The sequence below is a fragment of the Nicotiana tomentosiformis genome, chromosome 2, assembly GCF_000390325.3.
Source record: "Nicotiana tomentosiformis chromosome 2, ASM39032v3, whole genome shotgun sequence".
Taxonomy (NCBI): Eukaryota; Viridiplantae; Streptophyta; class Magnoliopsida; order Solanales; family Solanaceae; genus Nicotiana; species Nicotiana tomentosiformis.
This window is the reverse complement of record NC_090813.1, coordinates 5,546,438-5,560,768: the sequence shown is the minus strand read 5'-3', so window position 1 is coordinate 5,560,768 and position 14,331 is coordinate 5,546,438. Positions and strand designations below refer to the sequence as shown.

The 14,331-nt window shown below is 35.6% G+C and overlaps 1 protein-coding gene across 1 annotated transcript; it reads left to right on the top strand.

Annotated features, from left to right (window-relative positions):
- Positions 1 to 4,734: 4,734 nt before the first annotated feature.
- LOC104107130 (FT-interacting protein 3-like) lies at positions 4,735 to 8,238 on the top strand. Its single transcript, XM_009615855.4, has 2 exons — positions 4,735 to 4,993; positions 5,303 to 8,238. The coding sequence occupies exon 2, from the start codon at positions 5,598 to 5,600 to the stop codon at positions 7,920 to 7,922; it is 2,325 nt and encodes a 774-aa protein (XP_009614150.1). The 5' UTR covers positions 4,735 to 4,993; positions 5,303 to 5,597; the 3' UTR covers positions 7,923 to 8,238.
- Positions 8,239 to 14,331: the final 6,093 nt, after the last annotated feature.

Sequence of the window (14,331 nt, the reverse complement as noted above, 5' to 3'; positions counted from 1 at the left end):
CATGTTCATCATCTTCGTTAGTCTTCTTATTCTCTAATTGGGTCAAAGCTGACGTTTGTGATTGTTATTTGGTATTCCATTCCTCCTTCAAATCCGATCAATTTGCTGATGATAATGATGATATCGGAATCATTTCATCGATGAAAAACATTTCTTTTGCAGCCGGTTGCTCCCCGTAGACCGTTTTGATTCCCTCCGATGTTGGGAACTTCAAAACCTGGTGGAGGGTCGAGGGTACAACCCTCATACTGTGGATTCATGGTCTTCCGAACAGGGCGTTGTATCTCATATCGCCTTCAATCACATGGAACTTCGTTTCTTGGATGGTCCCGGCCACGTTAACTGGCAAGATTATTTCGCCCTTAGTAGTTTCACATGCCATATTGAATCTGTTTAGTACCAAGGTTGCGGGCACGACCTGGTCCTGTAGACCGAGTTGCTCTACGACCCTCGATCGAATGATATTGGCCGAACTACCTAGATCAATTAACATACGTTTAACTTGAGTTTTATTCATAAGTACAGATATTACCAGTGCAGCGTTATGTGGTTGAATGATTCCTTCCGCGCCTTCATTATTAAAGTACAAGGTTCCTTCAGGGGAGTAATCCTGAGTCCGGGATCGCTTTTCTCTTACAATTGACATCTTAGTGCGTTTAAGAACCGGCCCCTAGGGGGTATCGATCCCACCAATGATCATGTGGATGATGTGTTGTTGCTCTTCTTGTTCGTTTTGTCTACTGAAGTTTCTATTTTTGAAATGGTTTTTGGCCCTGTCACTTAAAAATTCTCGAAGGTGCCCTTTATTGAATAACCAGGCTACCTCATCTCTCAGTTGCTTGCAATCTTCCGTTCTGTGGCCAGGAGTGCCATGATATTCGCATATTTGATTGGGATTCCTCTAGGCAGGATCGGTCTGTAGAGGTCGAGGCCATTTAATATCTTTGATTTGTCCGATAGCCGATACAATGGCGGATGCATCGATGCTGAAGTTATACTCTAATAACAGTGGTGCTTCCTTAGGTCCGGTATGCCTGTCGAACCCATTCCTGTTCATCAGCCCCGAGACCCTTGGCCTCGATCACTTCTCCTTTTGCATCGTACGGGGTTGCGCGAAGGTTCGCTACCCCTACAATCTTCGTTATATGGCCGATATCGATCCTTGTTTGACCTTGGTTCTCGGTCGATGTCCCTTTTAATAATAGACCTAGACCCCAACTGGTCGTCTTCAACTCTGATCTTCGATTGATATCGATTGTGTACATCGACCCAAGTAATAGCCGGGTACTCGATCAAATTCTGCTTCAACTATCGTGAAGCCATTGAGCTCCGCTCGTTCAGTCCTTGAGTGAAAGCTTGTACAACCCAATCGTCAGTGTCCGGTGGTAGATCCATTCGTTCTGTTTGAAAACGAGATACGAACTCTCTCAGCATCTCGTTGTCCTTCTGTCTTACATTGAAAAAGTCCGACTTCCTTGTCTCGACCTTTATGGCTCCGGCGTGTGCTTTTACGAAAGAATCTGCAGGCATAGCAAAAGAATCGATAGAGTTAGAAGGTAAATTATGATACCACATTATTGCTCCCTTTGACAGGGTTTCGCCGAATTTTTTTTAATAATACAAATTCGATCTCATCATCCTCTAGATCGTTCCCTTTAATGGCACATGTGTAAGAGGTGACATGTTCGTTGGGGTCGATCGTCCCATTATACTTAGGAATTTCAGGCATGCGAAACTTTTTGGGATTGGTTTAGGAGCCGCGCTCGGGGGGAAAGGCTTTTGTATAAATTTTTTGGAATCTAAGCCCTTCAATATTGGAGGTGCCCCCGGAATCTGATCAACTCTGGAGTTATACGTTTTCACTTTTTTGTCGTTTGCTTCGATCCTCCTTTCTCCTGACTCTATTCGTTTTGTCAGTTCTTCGAACATCTTAACGATTTCGGGATTAGTCCCTGATTCTTGCTTATTTGACCTTACTATAGCTGGCCCTATTTTGTGGGTGACTTCTTGGGGTAGACTGGGCTCGAGTCTGGTCGGTGCATGGGTTTGGCTTTGTAATTGGGCTATTGCTACTTGTTGAGCTTGCAACATTTCGAAAATCATACGCAAGCTGATTCCGTTCTCCTCGTTTTGTGTATTTTGAGTTGCAGACTGAGTTCCACCGTGAATGCTATTTTCAAGGTCGGAACGTTGGTTCGCCTTGATGGCCACATGTGAATTAACGTCTATTGGCTCTTCGACCCGAGCTCCAACGGGGTCGACGAGTAGCCTTCCACCCCCGAGGGTTAAGTTGTTGTTCTTAACTTGAAGGTCAGCTTCGTTGTCGATAGGTAAGGCCATTATTGAGAATTCGTCGTTTTCAACCTGAAATCAAAGATACTTCCAAGAGCAAGCGTAAAATGGTGTGTTTTATAGAGATTCGTACCAAATAACCACTGTTATTCTTAGCCCCACGGTGGGCGCCAAACTGTTTACCCGAAAAATGGATAGAGTTGAATTTATACGTAGTTGTAAGGATATGTGAAATAACTTGGTACAAATCGGAAAGTAAGTAGAAATATATTGAGTATTGACTGTATAAAAAATTAAATACAAACCAAACTGAGCGGAAAATAGTTTATGAACAAGCAAAACGAATCAATATACAAAACCCAAAAAAGGATAATCTCTATATAAATATCAGCATATTTTTCTTTGTGAATATAAAGAATATGAGAGTGTATGAATGCCTTGATGTTGGATCCTCCTACAGAAATAGTAGTTATCCCTATTATAGTGGAGGAATCCTATTTTAGATATTATTAAAAATACATAGTGGGGATCCCATGATATATTAGCTTTTCCCTAATTCCCGTCAAAATTCTCTCCCTTAGTGCGGCTGTAATGACTCTTGTCTCTTGGCTCGATCTTGGTCGGATTTGGCATTGGTCGATTTCTAGATTTAGAGCTTGATATTAACTCGAGCTCGATATTGACTCGGGGCTCGGTATCGAATCGGGCTTGATATTGGTCGGTCTCTGGCTCTTAAGCTCGATGATACCGCTTCACTTCATAGTTCGATTTGGACTCGAGCTCGATAATGACTTCGAGTTCGATATTTGATCGGTCCCAGAAATTCGAGCTTGGTAACCTGGATTCAGATCTCATCTCGATATTATGAAGATGACCTTCGGTTCATTATGTTCCAATCTTGACTAATCATACGAAGGTCGAAATCGGTTTTGACCGTATATAGTGAGACTAAAAATATTCAAGTTTTGTAAATTTAGAGGACAAATAGTGCTAAGAGTTATTTGTAGAGGACAAAGTTAAGCCTACCCCTAAAGATAAGAGATAGTTTTGACTAAAAACTCGTTATTTTTTTATGGAATCACTCGGTATTCGAAATTTATTGGTCCATAATTCATCGTTCCCATAACTAAAACTTAAGAACATTAATTAAGGACGAAGTCATTCTAAATATCTCATCATATACGTTAGTGGTTGAAAAAGAATTTATGCCTGAGTTACACACAAATTAATGACCCATCCTAAACATCGAAGGGGTCCTTGAGTTACTAAGATTAGGATTATAACCTCGAATAAAATTTGGGATTATATTTATTCTATTTTTGGTTATGAGTATTAGCTAATATCAATATAAATTTTATACCAAAAACTTAATATTAACTAACTCGCATTAGACTTGGGATCACTATCCCCAAAATTAATATCATACGATATTAGTCCCTGAATAACCCTGTTTGAAACCAAACGACCCTTGAAAGTTAAGCAATGATTAGGAGTGGCAAACAAGTGGGTCGGATCGGGTCGGATATGATTCGGATAAAAAATGGGTAATGAAAAAACGGATAAATTATTCGATCCGACCCATATTTAATATGGATAAAAAAAGGTTAACCGACAGATAATATGAGTAATCATATTATCCATGACTTTTGAAATATGATCACTTTTGGGAGAATTCCTAATCTCCCAAACTTGAGGAACCCCCAATTTGATGCTTTACGAATGTAAAAGTTAAACTCATCGGTTATCCATTGGTTACCTATTGGTTATCCATTTTCTAAATGGATAATATGGTTCTTATCCATATTTGACCAATTTTTAAAAAGTTCATTATCCAACCCATTTTTTAGTGAATAATATAGGTGGTTAATTATTTTTTTTAACCATTTTCTCACCACTAACCATGATTATTTTCTCTTATATACTGTAATAGCTTATGCGAGTCTTATGCTTTGATTAATTGTTCCATTACATCAAACCAAATGATCATTTAACATGATACGTACCGTAGTCAGAGGCACATATAGCATGTTAACCCTGTGTTTATTTGATCCCAATACTAATTACAACAAATGATATATCTGAACTTATAATTTTAAAAATATAATAGGTTCAAATAACAAATAATATATTTGAACACGAAAAATTCAAATTCTAAATCCAAACTTGACTTGTACTATTTAAATATTTTCTACGCATAAGCATTTAGCTATGTCAAGAACTCACACGTGCGAGTCCCGACAAAATCCACGCTCGCGCGACTCGTGTCGTGTGATCAAGCAATGTAGAACACATAGTACCAAATAAATAATTGAAAAAACTGAAATAAAAATAAAAATAAAAACCCACACAGAAAAACAAATATTCACACACCAACATAGGAGTATAATCTTTATCACCTTCGGTTTCGGTGTATTCTCAGAAGATGTGTCCCCTACCCACTCAACCCCACCCCACCCCACCACTCCACCTGAAACACACAGGAAAAGGAGTACCCGCTCTGTCCTTTTCTCTTTCCTTTTTCTCTCTCTAGCTTCACTGTTTCTTCCCCCCCCCCCCCTCTCTGAGTCTTTGGTCTTTTTTTCTTTCTAGACCTCACTGTACTATTCTCCACTTTGATACCAAAGAAACTAAAACCCCTTTTTCTTTTTTCTCCTCGAGGTTCAGAACCTTATCAGCGAAATCCCATCCATGAATCCTCTAGGTATATTCATTTATCTTTTAATAGAAGTCGTTTTTTCCTTTTTTTTTTGTTTTTTTTCCTTTTACTATAAATGAACCCTTGAAACTTGATTTTTTTTTTGTTTTGTTCAATGCTATGGTGGTGTTTCTTCATGGTGTTTGTTAAGCTATAATGTGGTTATACTTCTTTGCATTGTTTGGTTTATCCTTTTCTGTGGGGAAGTGAGAAGGGTCTTTTTTGATAGAGTTTTTTTGTTGCTTTTTGGTATTTTGGATTTGCTTTTTGTACGGTTTCTTAACTATTTTATTCTTAATTTTTTATGTTATGCAGGGATGAAGCATTCAGATGAATCAGATCTGAGGTTGTGAGTGAATGGTTTTGGCATTTTTTGGATTATGGGATCTAGGGTTAAACATATTTAAGCTTTCTCTTTTTAATCTTTTTGGTTAACTTGCTTAGGACTGTTATATGTGAAGATTATTTAGCATTGGTGTAGTTTGAGCTGTCTCTACTGAGATCCCTATTAGGGGGTTTGCTTTGTTTGTTGATCATTGGCTCAACTGCGGTGGAGAAACTGAAGGGTTTTGGGACATTTTGTCTTGAGTGAGAACAAGTAGCATTCAAAATGCAGAGACCACCGCAAGAAGATTTTTCCCTCAAAGAGACCAAACCCCATCTTGGTGGAGGGAAGGTCACAGGTGATAAGCTTACTAGCACCTATGACTTGGTTGAGCAAATGCAGTATCTTTATGTTCGGGTGGTGAAAGCAAAAGACTTACCTGGAAAGGATGTAACGGGTAGTCTTGATCCTTATGTTGAGGTTAGGCTCGGAAACTATAGGGGTACGACCCGTCACTTTGAGAAGAAGTCAAATCCCGAATGGAGTCAGGTGTTTGCTTTTTCCAAGGATCGGATTCAAGCTTCTGTACTTGAGGTGAACGTGAAAGATAAGGATTTTGTTAAGGATGACTTTGTTGGTCGCGTTACGTTTGATTTGAATGAGATCCCAAAAAGGGTACCCCCGGATAGTCCTCTTGCTCCGCAGTGGTATAGGTTGGAGGACAGAAATGGTAACAAAGTTAAAGGAGAGTTGATGTTGGCTGTTTGGATGGGTACTCAAGCTGATGAGGCCTTTCCTGAATCTTGGCATTCCGATGCTGCGACTGTTAGTGGTGCGGATGCTCTTGCAAATATAAGGTCCAAGGTGTACCTCTCACCAAAGCTGTGGTACCTTAGAGTTAATGTGATTGAAGCTCAGGACTTGATTCCCGGTGACAGAAGTAGGTTTCCAGAAGTTTACGTGAAGGCCATCCTTGGAAATCAGGCATTGAGAACCAGAGTTTCCATGAGCAAGACTATCAATCCGATGTGGAATGAGGATCTGATGTTTGTAGCAGCAGAACCTTTTGAGGAGCCATTGATTTTAAGTGTGGAAGACAGAGTTGCACCAAACAAGGATGAAGTTCTCGGAAGGTGTGCTATTCCTTTGCAGTATATTGATAGGAGGTTGGACCACAGACCTATTAACAGCAAGTGGTATAATCTTGAAAAGCATATTATTGTTGAGGGAGAAAAGAAGAAGGAAATCAAGTTTGCAAGCAGGCTTCACACGAGGCTATATTTGGAAGGAGGTTACCATGTTCTGGATGAGTCAACCCATTACAGTAGTGATCTTAGACCAACTGCAAAACAGTTGTGGAAGTCCAGCATTGGTGTCCTAGAGTTGGGTGTTCTGAATGCTCAGGGGCTCTCGCCAATGAAAACAAAGGATGGGCGGGCAACAACAGATGCCTATTGTGTTGCCAAATATGGGCAAAAATGGGTTCGAACAAGGACAATTATAGATAGCTTTGCTCCCAAGTGGAACGAGCAATACACTTGGGAAGTATTTGATCCATGCACTGTCATAACTATTGGTGTATTTGATAATTGTCATCTGCATGGAGGAGATAAATCTGGAGGGGCAAGGGACTCGAGGATTGGGAAAGTCAGGATCCGTCTTTCAACTCTTGAAACGGATCGCGTCTACACACATTCTTATCCACTACTAGTTTTGCATCCTACTGGGGTGAAGAAGATGGGTGAAATTCACTTGGCTGTAAGATTTACTTGCTCATCATTAATGAATATGATGCATATGTATTCACAGCCACTGCTACCTAAAATGCACTATATTCATCCTTTAACTGTTAGCCAGCTCGACAACTTAAGGCATCAAGCCACTCAGATTGTCTCAATGAGGCTGAGTCGTGCAGAGCCACCTTTGAGGAAAGAGATAGTGGAGTATATGTTGGACGTTGGTTCCCACATGTGGAGTATGAGGAGAAGCAAAGCTAACTTTTTCAGGATTATGGGTGTTTTAGGTGGAATAATTGCTATCGGAAGATGGTCTGATCAGATATGCAATTGGAAAAACCCCATTACAACTGTTCTGATCCATATCTTGTTCTTGATACTGGTCCTATATCCAGAGCTTATTCTGCCTACCATTTTCCTCTATCTCTTCTTAATCGGAGTTTGGTACTACAGATGGAGGCCAAGAAATCCTCCCCACATGGATACGCGTCTTTCTTGTGCTGATAATGCTCATCCTGATGAATTAGACGAAGAATTTGATACTTTCCCTACTTCACGTCCCCCTGATATTGTTCGGATGAGGTACGACCGTTTGAGAAGTATTGCTGGACGGATTCAGACTGTGGTTGGTGACTTGGCTACTCAAGGGGAGAGGCTACAGTCTTTGCTGAGCTGGAGAGACCCTAGAGCAACAGCGTTGTTCGTTATTTTCTGCTTGATTGCCGCCATTGTGCTCTACGTCACGCCTTTTCAAGTTGTGGCACTCTTGACTGGATTTTATGTGTTGAGACATCCAAGGTTCCGTCACAAGCTACCATCTGCGCCGCTTAATTTCTTTAGAAGATTGCCGGCAAGAACAGACTGCATGCTATAAGCTATACTGTTGGCTGGTATTATCCATTTTCCCTTGTGTCTTGAGTTAATGAAACTAATTTAGAAATTAGCAGGCTTTGTTTCATTCCCCTCACTTTTTTCCTTTTTCCCTCCACTAGTGGTAAGTTTTAGGTCCTAGTGTGTGTAAGATCTCCCTGAAACTATTAGATTTAGTGGATTTACTGTTTATTTATTCAATTCTGTTGAAATTTGGCTGCTTGAGCCTAGATGCAAATCCATATTTGTAGTCTTGTGGGTTCTTTCTCTTTGAACTTTCTTCATGCTTAATTCAAAGTATTCTATCTATTCAAGTTGGATTTTACATCTTTATTGACATTATGTTTCGAATCCTTTATGATTTATTTGTTAGAGTGTTGCTAGCCGAAAAAAGGTACCTATTTCAAAAACTTGTTCCTGATTTTGAAGTGTAATGTATTAATTCCCAGTTTCCTAGGGTAGTGAATAAAATGACATTTTGATGTCTCTTATTAAGTATATATATAAGGTTTGTTTGCCCAGTAGTTATCGCGCAAGCTGTCTGGACATCACGGTTATAAAAAAAAAAAATTAATGTTCGCGAAGACTTAGATGGAACGAGTATCTGAGACATGGTCTTTCCATCTGTCTTCTGAATTTGCTAATGAACAGTCTTTTCTATTCTTTTATTTAGTAGTTAAAATGTTGTGATAAAAGGTAGAAACACAAGGATAAGCACATTTTTTGTTGATATTTTACTAGATTCGGTGTTGAGAATGTCAAGACAATGACGTGTTAGAAATGTAATACTATATTATTCGACCAATATGTGTACCATTATTAATATAACGAGGAATAACTGTGTCTGTGTTTAGCATTTGTATAATGCAAGTAGTTGGTGATGTTTGAAGACAAAATAAACCGTGTATTATGCTTTATATGATTATTGTTTTATTGTTGGATCTGAAAGATCAGTGTGTACATATTCAAAGCAAATAAATGGTTATAAAACAAAAACAAATGCACTTTATGAGTTAACTTAAGAAAGGAAAAGAGAATTACTAAGCAATTTTTCTTTTTAAATAAAGGAAGAGTGAATTGAGTAAAGATTCATGGACTGAGAAATATAAGGTTGGCTTGGATATCAAGGTTATGTGCCTTTTTTTCTTTTTTTTTTTACCATATAGTATATCTTAAGCGTAACGTTTATATTGACCAGATTTTTTTCATCCCTATCCTGAGTCTCGGAAACTTCAAAAGATCTTTAACCTAGCGTTTGACTATAAATTTCCAAATTTGTTTTGAAATATCTGATTTGGATGAAGATTGGTTTGAAGATGAAAATATGTTTGGACATTAGTTTTCAAAATATATTTCACTTTTTTTTTTTTGAAAAAACATGAAACTTGACTTACACCCACAAATTCTAAAAATTATCACAAATACCCAACCGTACCTTCATCAATAACATTCATTATCACAAATCATAGTTCTGAACATAAATAAATTTGGTATAAAATTATTATTTTTATAATGAACTACATAATACACTATCAGATGATCGAAAAGACGAAACAACATTGTTACAAAATAATAAATTGTGGACTCTTTTATAAAATATAAAAATTTGAGACAATTTTTAAAAAATTTAAAATGCGTAATAGTAATATTTTGGGCAAAAACCAACTCTTGAGCTGATTTTGGATTTTGGATGTGGAATGTGGGAATTTGTCAAAATATAGATAAAATTTATAAACAAACGTGTATTTATCAAAAACAATTTGAAAAAAATTTGACAAAATCTATGGCCAGGGTCCTAAGAATTAAGAAAAGAAAGAAAAAGCGAAGAAAAATTTGTGGCAAATTACAGACGAGGAAACTCAGTCAACCTGTCAAGTTTCAAAGTTGGTGAGCTGTTTTTTTTTTTTTTCCCAGTTCCCTCGTACACGCTATCCTATACAACGTAGAAAATAAAAAAGAATTTAATTTGGAAACGCTACCTTTTGAATATTAATCTTGTCAGTTCAGTTTCTCTGTTTAATTGTATTTTTTGAATTAACTGTTCTAAGTGACAAATCTGGTGACTGGAGTGGCATGCTATGTAATTTGTAAAGTAACTATAGTGGTAATAATGGGAACGAAGCAACAAATCTAGTTTCTTTAGATTTTGTTCAATTCTCAATTGTTTGATTGTGTGAATTTGGAATTTTTTTTAAAGGATACTTGTGGAATTGAAATTCTTCGAAAACATACAGATGACGAGATGAGTTATTCTTGCATCTCCAATCCCAAGGCGTAGGCAGTAGAGTTTACTCCCTCCGTTCACTTTTAATTGTCTATTATGAACTTTGCACGTCCCTTAAGAAATAATAAATGAAGTATATAATTTACCATGATACTCATATTAATTGATGCATATTTTTAATGGATTTGAAATGAGTAATTAATACTGTAGGTATAATAGGAAAAAAGAAATTATCTTCTCTTGATATGCTAAAAATGACAAATAAAAGTGAAAATCTATTTTTAAAATACTGGACAAGTAAAAGTGAACGGAGCGAGTATTAATTAGTGTTAAAGCCTTTCCATATTTATAAAAGTTAAAAATACTTGATGCATATAAAATATTTTGAAACAAAAATGTCAAAATACTTGAGATTAATACTGTTAACGGATAATCCAGTCGCTATGAATATTTTTGTGATTGTTAGGATAAAAGACTGAGCATACAGTGGTACTATTCCTTTAAGTACACCAATAAATAAATATTGTTTTAACTGCAATCTCTTTGTCAGTTCAGACTGTTTAATGTTTAACACCATAAATAAATCTATATTATATTATAATGAGGGTAATATGTATTGTGGTTAAGCCAAGTAACAAGTTAAAATGAACACACTTGACAACTTTAGGACAACATTAATAATTAGAAATTATAAATGGAAACATTATTAATGAAAGTAGTTTAATGAATCTTATACATAATCTAAATAGATCTTAGACAAATCTAATCTATATATCTATATTTATATGTATATTTGTATCTATATCTATATTTATATCTATATACTGATCCACTCATAGATTTTCTTCTATATTAGCTAGAAATATGGAGGTAAAAAATTAATTAAAAAACTATAATAGAATGTTTTTTTTATAGAAATACGTAAATTGAGATAACCTACGACTATTTATACTTTGGAGTAAGTTAAAATATAAAATAACACTAAAATTTAAGATATTAAATATTTATTGAGTTGAAAAATTAAATAAATTCAAGTAGCAAAATAAGATCTTACATAAAGTATAAAAATTATTTATAAGGTAGGAAAAAAAATTAAATAATCAGTAAAAAATATTTTTATAATAAGAATAATAAAGTCGTATTAATATCGATAAATTGGGCAAACGAATATTTTATACGTAAATATTACTACAACATTTAGATATAATGTGTTCAAACAATTAAAAAATATTTTTTTATGATTAATATTTGAATTGAGTTTAGTTAGTTTAAGTTTGAAAGAATAACATAATTTTTTGAAAATGTGGTCCAATTTAAAAAATAGAATGATAAAAAATATTTGAATTTGAGATGAGAAAGTTATTTAATTTTTATCTATATTATATTAAAATGAGTGTGGTAGAAATAGATATTAAATTCAAACAAGCTAATAAAAATTCACATGACGATGTAATAATATTAGGTATTGAATAATAAATATCAAAAATAAAGAATAAATAGAGAAAAAAAAATTCAGATTTTTTTATCATAGAGAAAAAGGGTAAAACTTATTTAAATTTGAGATGAGAAAGTTTTTTATATTGTGATAAGAAAAGTCATAATATGGATAAGTCCACGTAACTCAAGTCTAATAGATAAAATTAAAAACTAAAAATATTGAATAATAAAAATAAATTAGAGATAATGTGAGGATATTTATAAATCATAAGTTTAGAAAATAAAATAAAGTAAATATACAATACTTAAAAATATTATTAAAATTTAAATAATTTAAAATTTTGAAGCAATATTTTTAAAACAAAATAAATATTTATTTTATGATTAAAAGAATTATATATTTATCAATATTATATTAAAAAATAGTAGTTGATAATGATATTAAATAAATGTCACGCCCCGAAATTCCCATCTTCGGACCGTGATAGCGCCTAACATTTTACTTGCTAGGCAAGCCAACGTTAGAATAATATTATCCATTTTAAAAATAATTTTTAAATTTATTAATAACAAAAAATTAAATACGGAAGTAAAGTCTGAAATGTAGTGAATAATCCATAAAATAACGGTGTCTAAATACCATCCCAGAATTGGTGTTACAAGTGCACGAGCTTCTAGAATAATATAAATAAAGTTCTGAATAAAATAAAGTTGTCTGGAAATAAATACACAGCTGAAGTAAAGTAGACGAGGACTTCAGAACTGCGGACGCCGTGCAGTTATACCTCAAGTCTCCTCTGGTAGCTGAAATCCGAACAAGCCTGTGGTACGCCGCTAGGACCAACTTCGAAATCTGCACAAGAAGTGCAGAATATAGCATCAGTACAACCGACCCCATGTACTGGTAAGTGCCGAGCCTAACCTCGACGAAGTAGTGACGAAGCTATGGCATGTCACTTACAATAACCTGTACGCAATAATAGTAATAACAACAATAATAGAAATAAATCAGGTAACTCTTTTATTAACGGTTGAAGCCAATTCAGCAGTCATAACCAATTATTATTTCCATCAATTTTCGTTGCAGCGTGTAATCCGCTCACACAAAATATTCATTTTCAATCCTCCCATATATTTATTTTAATCAAGTATATATAGACTTTTAAATAAGCCTGTTGCGGCGTGCAATCCGATCCCCCAATATGAACTTTTTAATAAGTCTGTTACGGCGTGCAACCCGATCCCCCAATATATATATAATATGTTCTTTTTCATTTCCGTTGCGGCGTGCAACCTGTTCCCCCAATATAACTTTAAACAACTCATAAATATAATAAACATTACTCCAATAAATACCACGTTCAATGAGAAACTATTAAGCATCAAGGCACACAATAATTATAATTTATCTATGAGCAAAAAATAGCAATTATTAATTAATTGTGAAAATCGTGGAGAAAATAGGAAGTTAATATTTAGTATGCTAAATGTCAAATAACAATTAAGATATAAATCAAATAGCATGTAACAATTGTTGCAGGAATTCAAGAATTAATATTTGACAAAGAATAAGAGAGAAACAATTATTATAACAATTAATTCATGATTTTTTAAATAATTATGCAAATAATTAATTTGACGATGTATAAACACTCGTCACATCGCCTATACGTTGTTCACATGCATTTCACATAACAAATAGTTTAAGGGTTCTATTCTTTCAAGTCAAGGTTAACCACGACACTTACCTCGCTTTGCAAATTTTCAATCAATTACTCGACCACAGCTTTTCCCTTTGAATTTGTCTCCAAAAGCATCAAATCTATTCACAAATAATTCGATATACTCAATACGAATCATAGGAATTAATTCCATATGAATTTACTAATTTTCCGGATAAAAATCTAAAATTCATTTTAATATTCGACAGTGGGACCCACGTCTCAAATTCTCGGAAAAATTTGCAAAATTCGAACATCCGTTCCGCTACGAGTTCAACCATACAAAATTTATCCAATTCCGATGTCAAATGGACTTTCAAATCTTAAATTTTCGTTTTTGGAAGATTTTATAAAAATCTGATTTTTCTCCCAAAATTTTACGGATTCATGATATACATGAGTATGGAATCATGAAATATAATCAATATAGGATAAAGAACACTTACCCCAATGTTTTTCCGAGAAAATCATCCAAGAATCGACTTACCCGAGCTCAAAAATTGGAAATGGTTGAAAATAGGTCGAAACCCCATTTCCAGAACTTAAGTTCTGTTTTTTCAGATATTTTATTCATCGCGATCGTGTAGAACAAATTTTGCCGAGGTTCATTTTACTCTTCGCGATCGCGGAAATGGCTTCGCGTTCGCGAAGCACAATTTGCACAGGCTGCAAATTTGCACTACGCGAACGCGACATCTCAGCATAACCCCGTAGACCTACGCGATCGCGGACCGTTTCATGCGAACGCGAAGAACAAATTTGAGTACCCCAGCTTCTGCCTCATTTCCTCTCCGCGAACACGAGGATTCGATTGCGAACGCGAAGCTTTGCACTTCGACCCTTCGCGAAGTCGTGCCCTCAGTCGCGAACGCGAAGCACAATTGTGCCAGTCCAACTTTTCTCTTCGCGATCGCGAAGCACAAAATACCAGAGGATAGCACTACGCGATCGCGACGTCCGCTTCTGCACAAAAGGGCCGCACCTGCGAAGGCTGCATCTACGATGGAAGTCTCGCTTCTGCGAGCTCGTAC

Coding starts and splice junctions, on each gene's coding strand:
- LOC104107130 (XM_009615855.4), top strand. CDS start 5,598: ATGCAGAGACCACCGCAAGAAGATTTTTCCCTCAAAGAGACCAAACCC.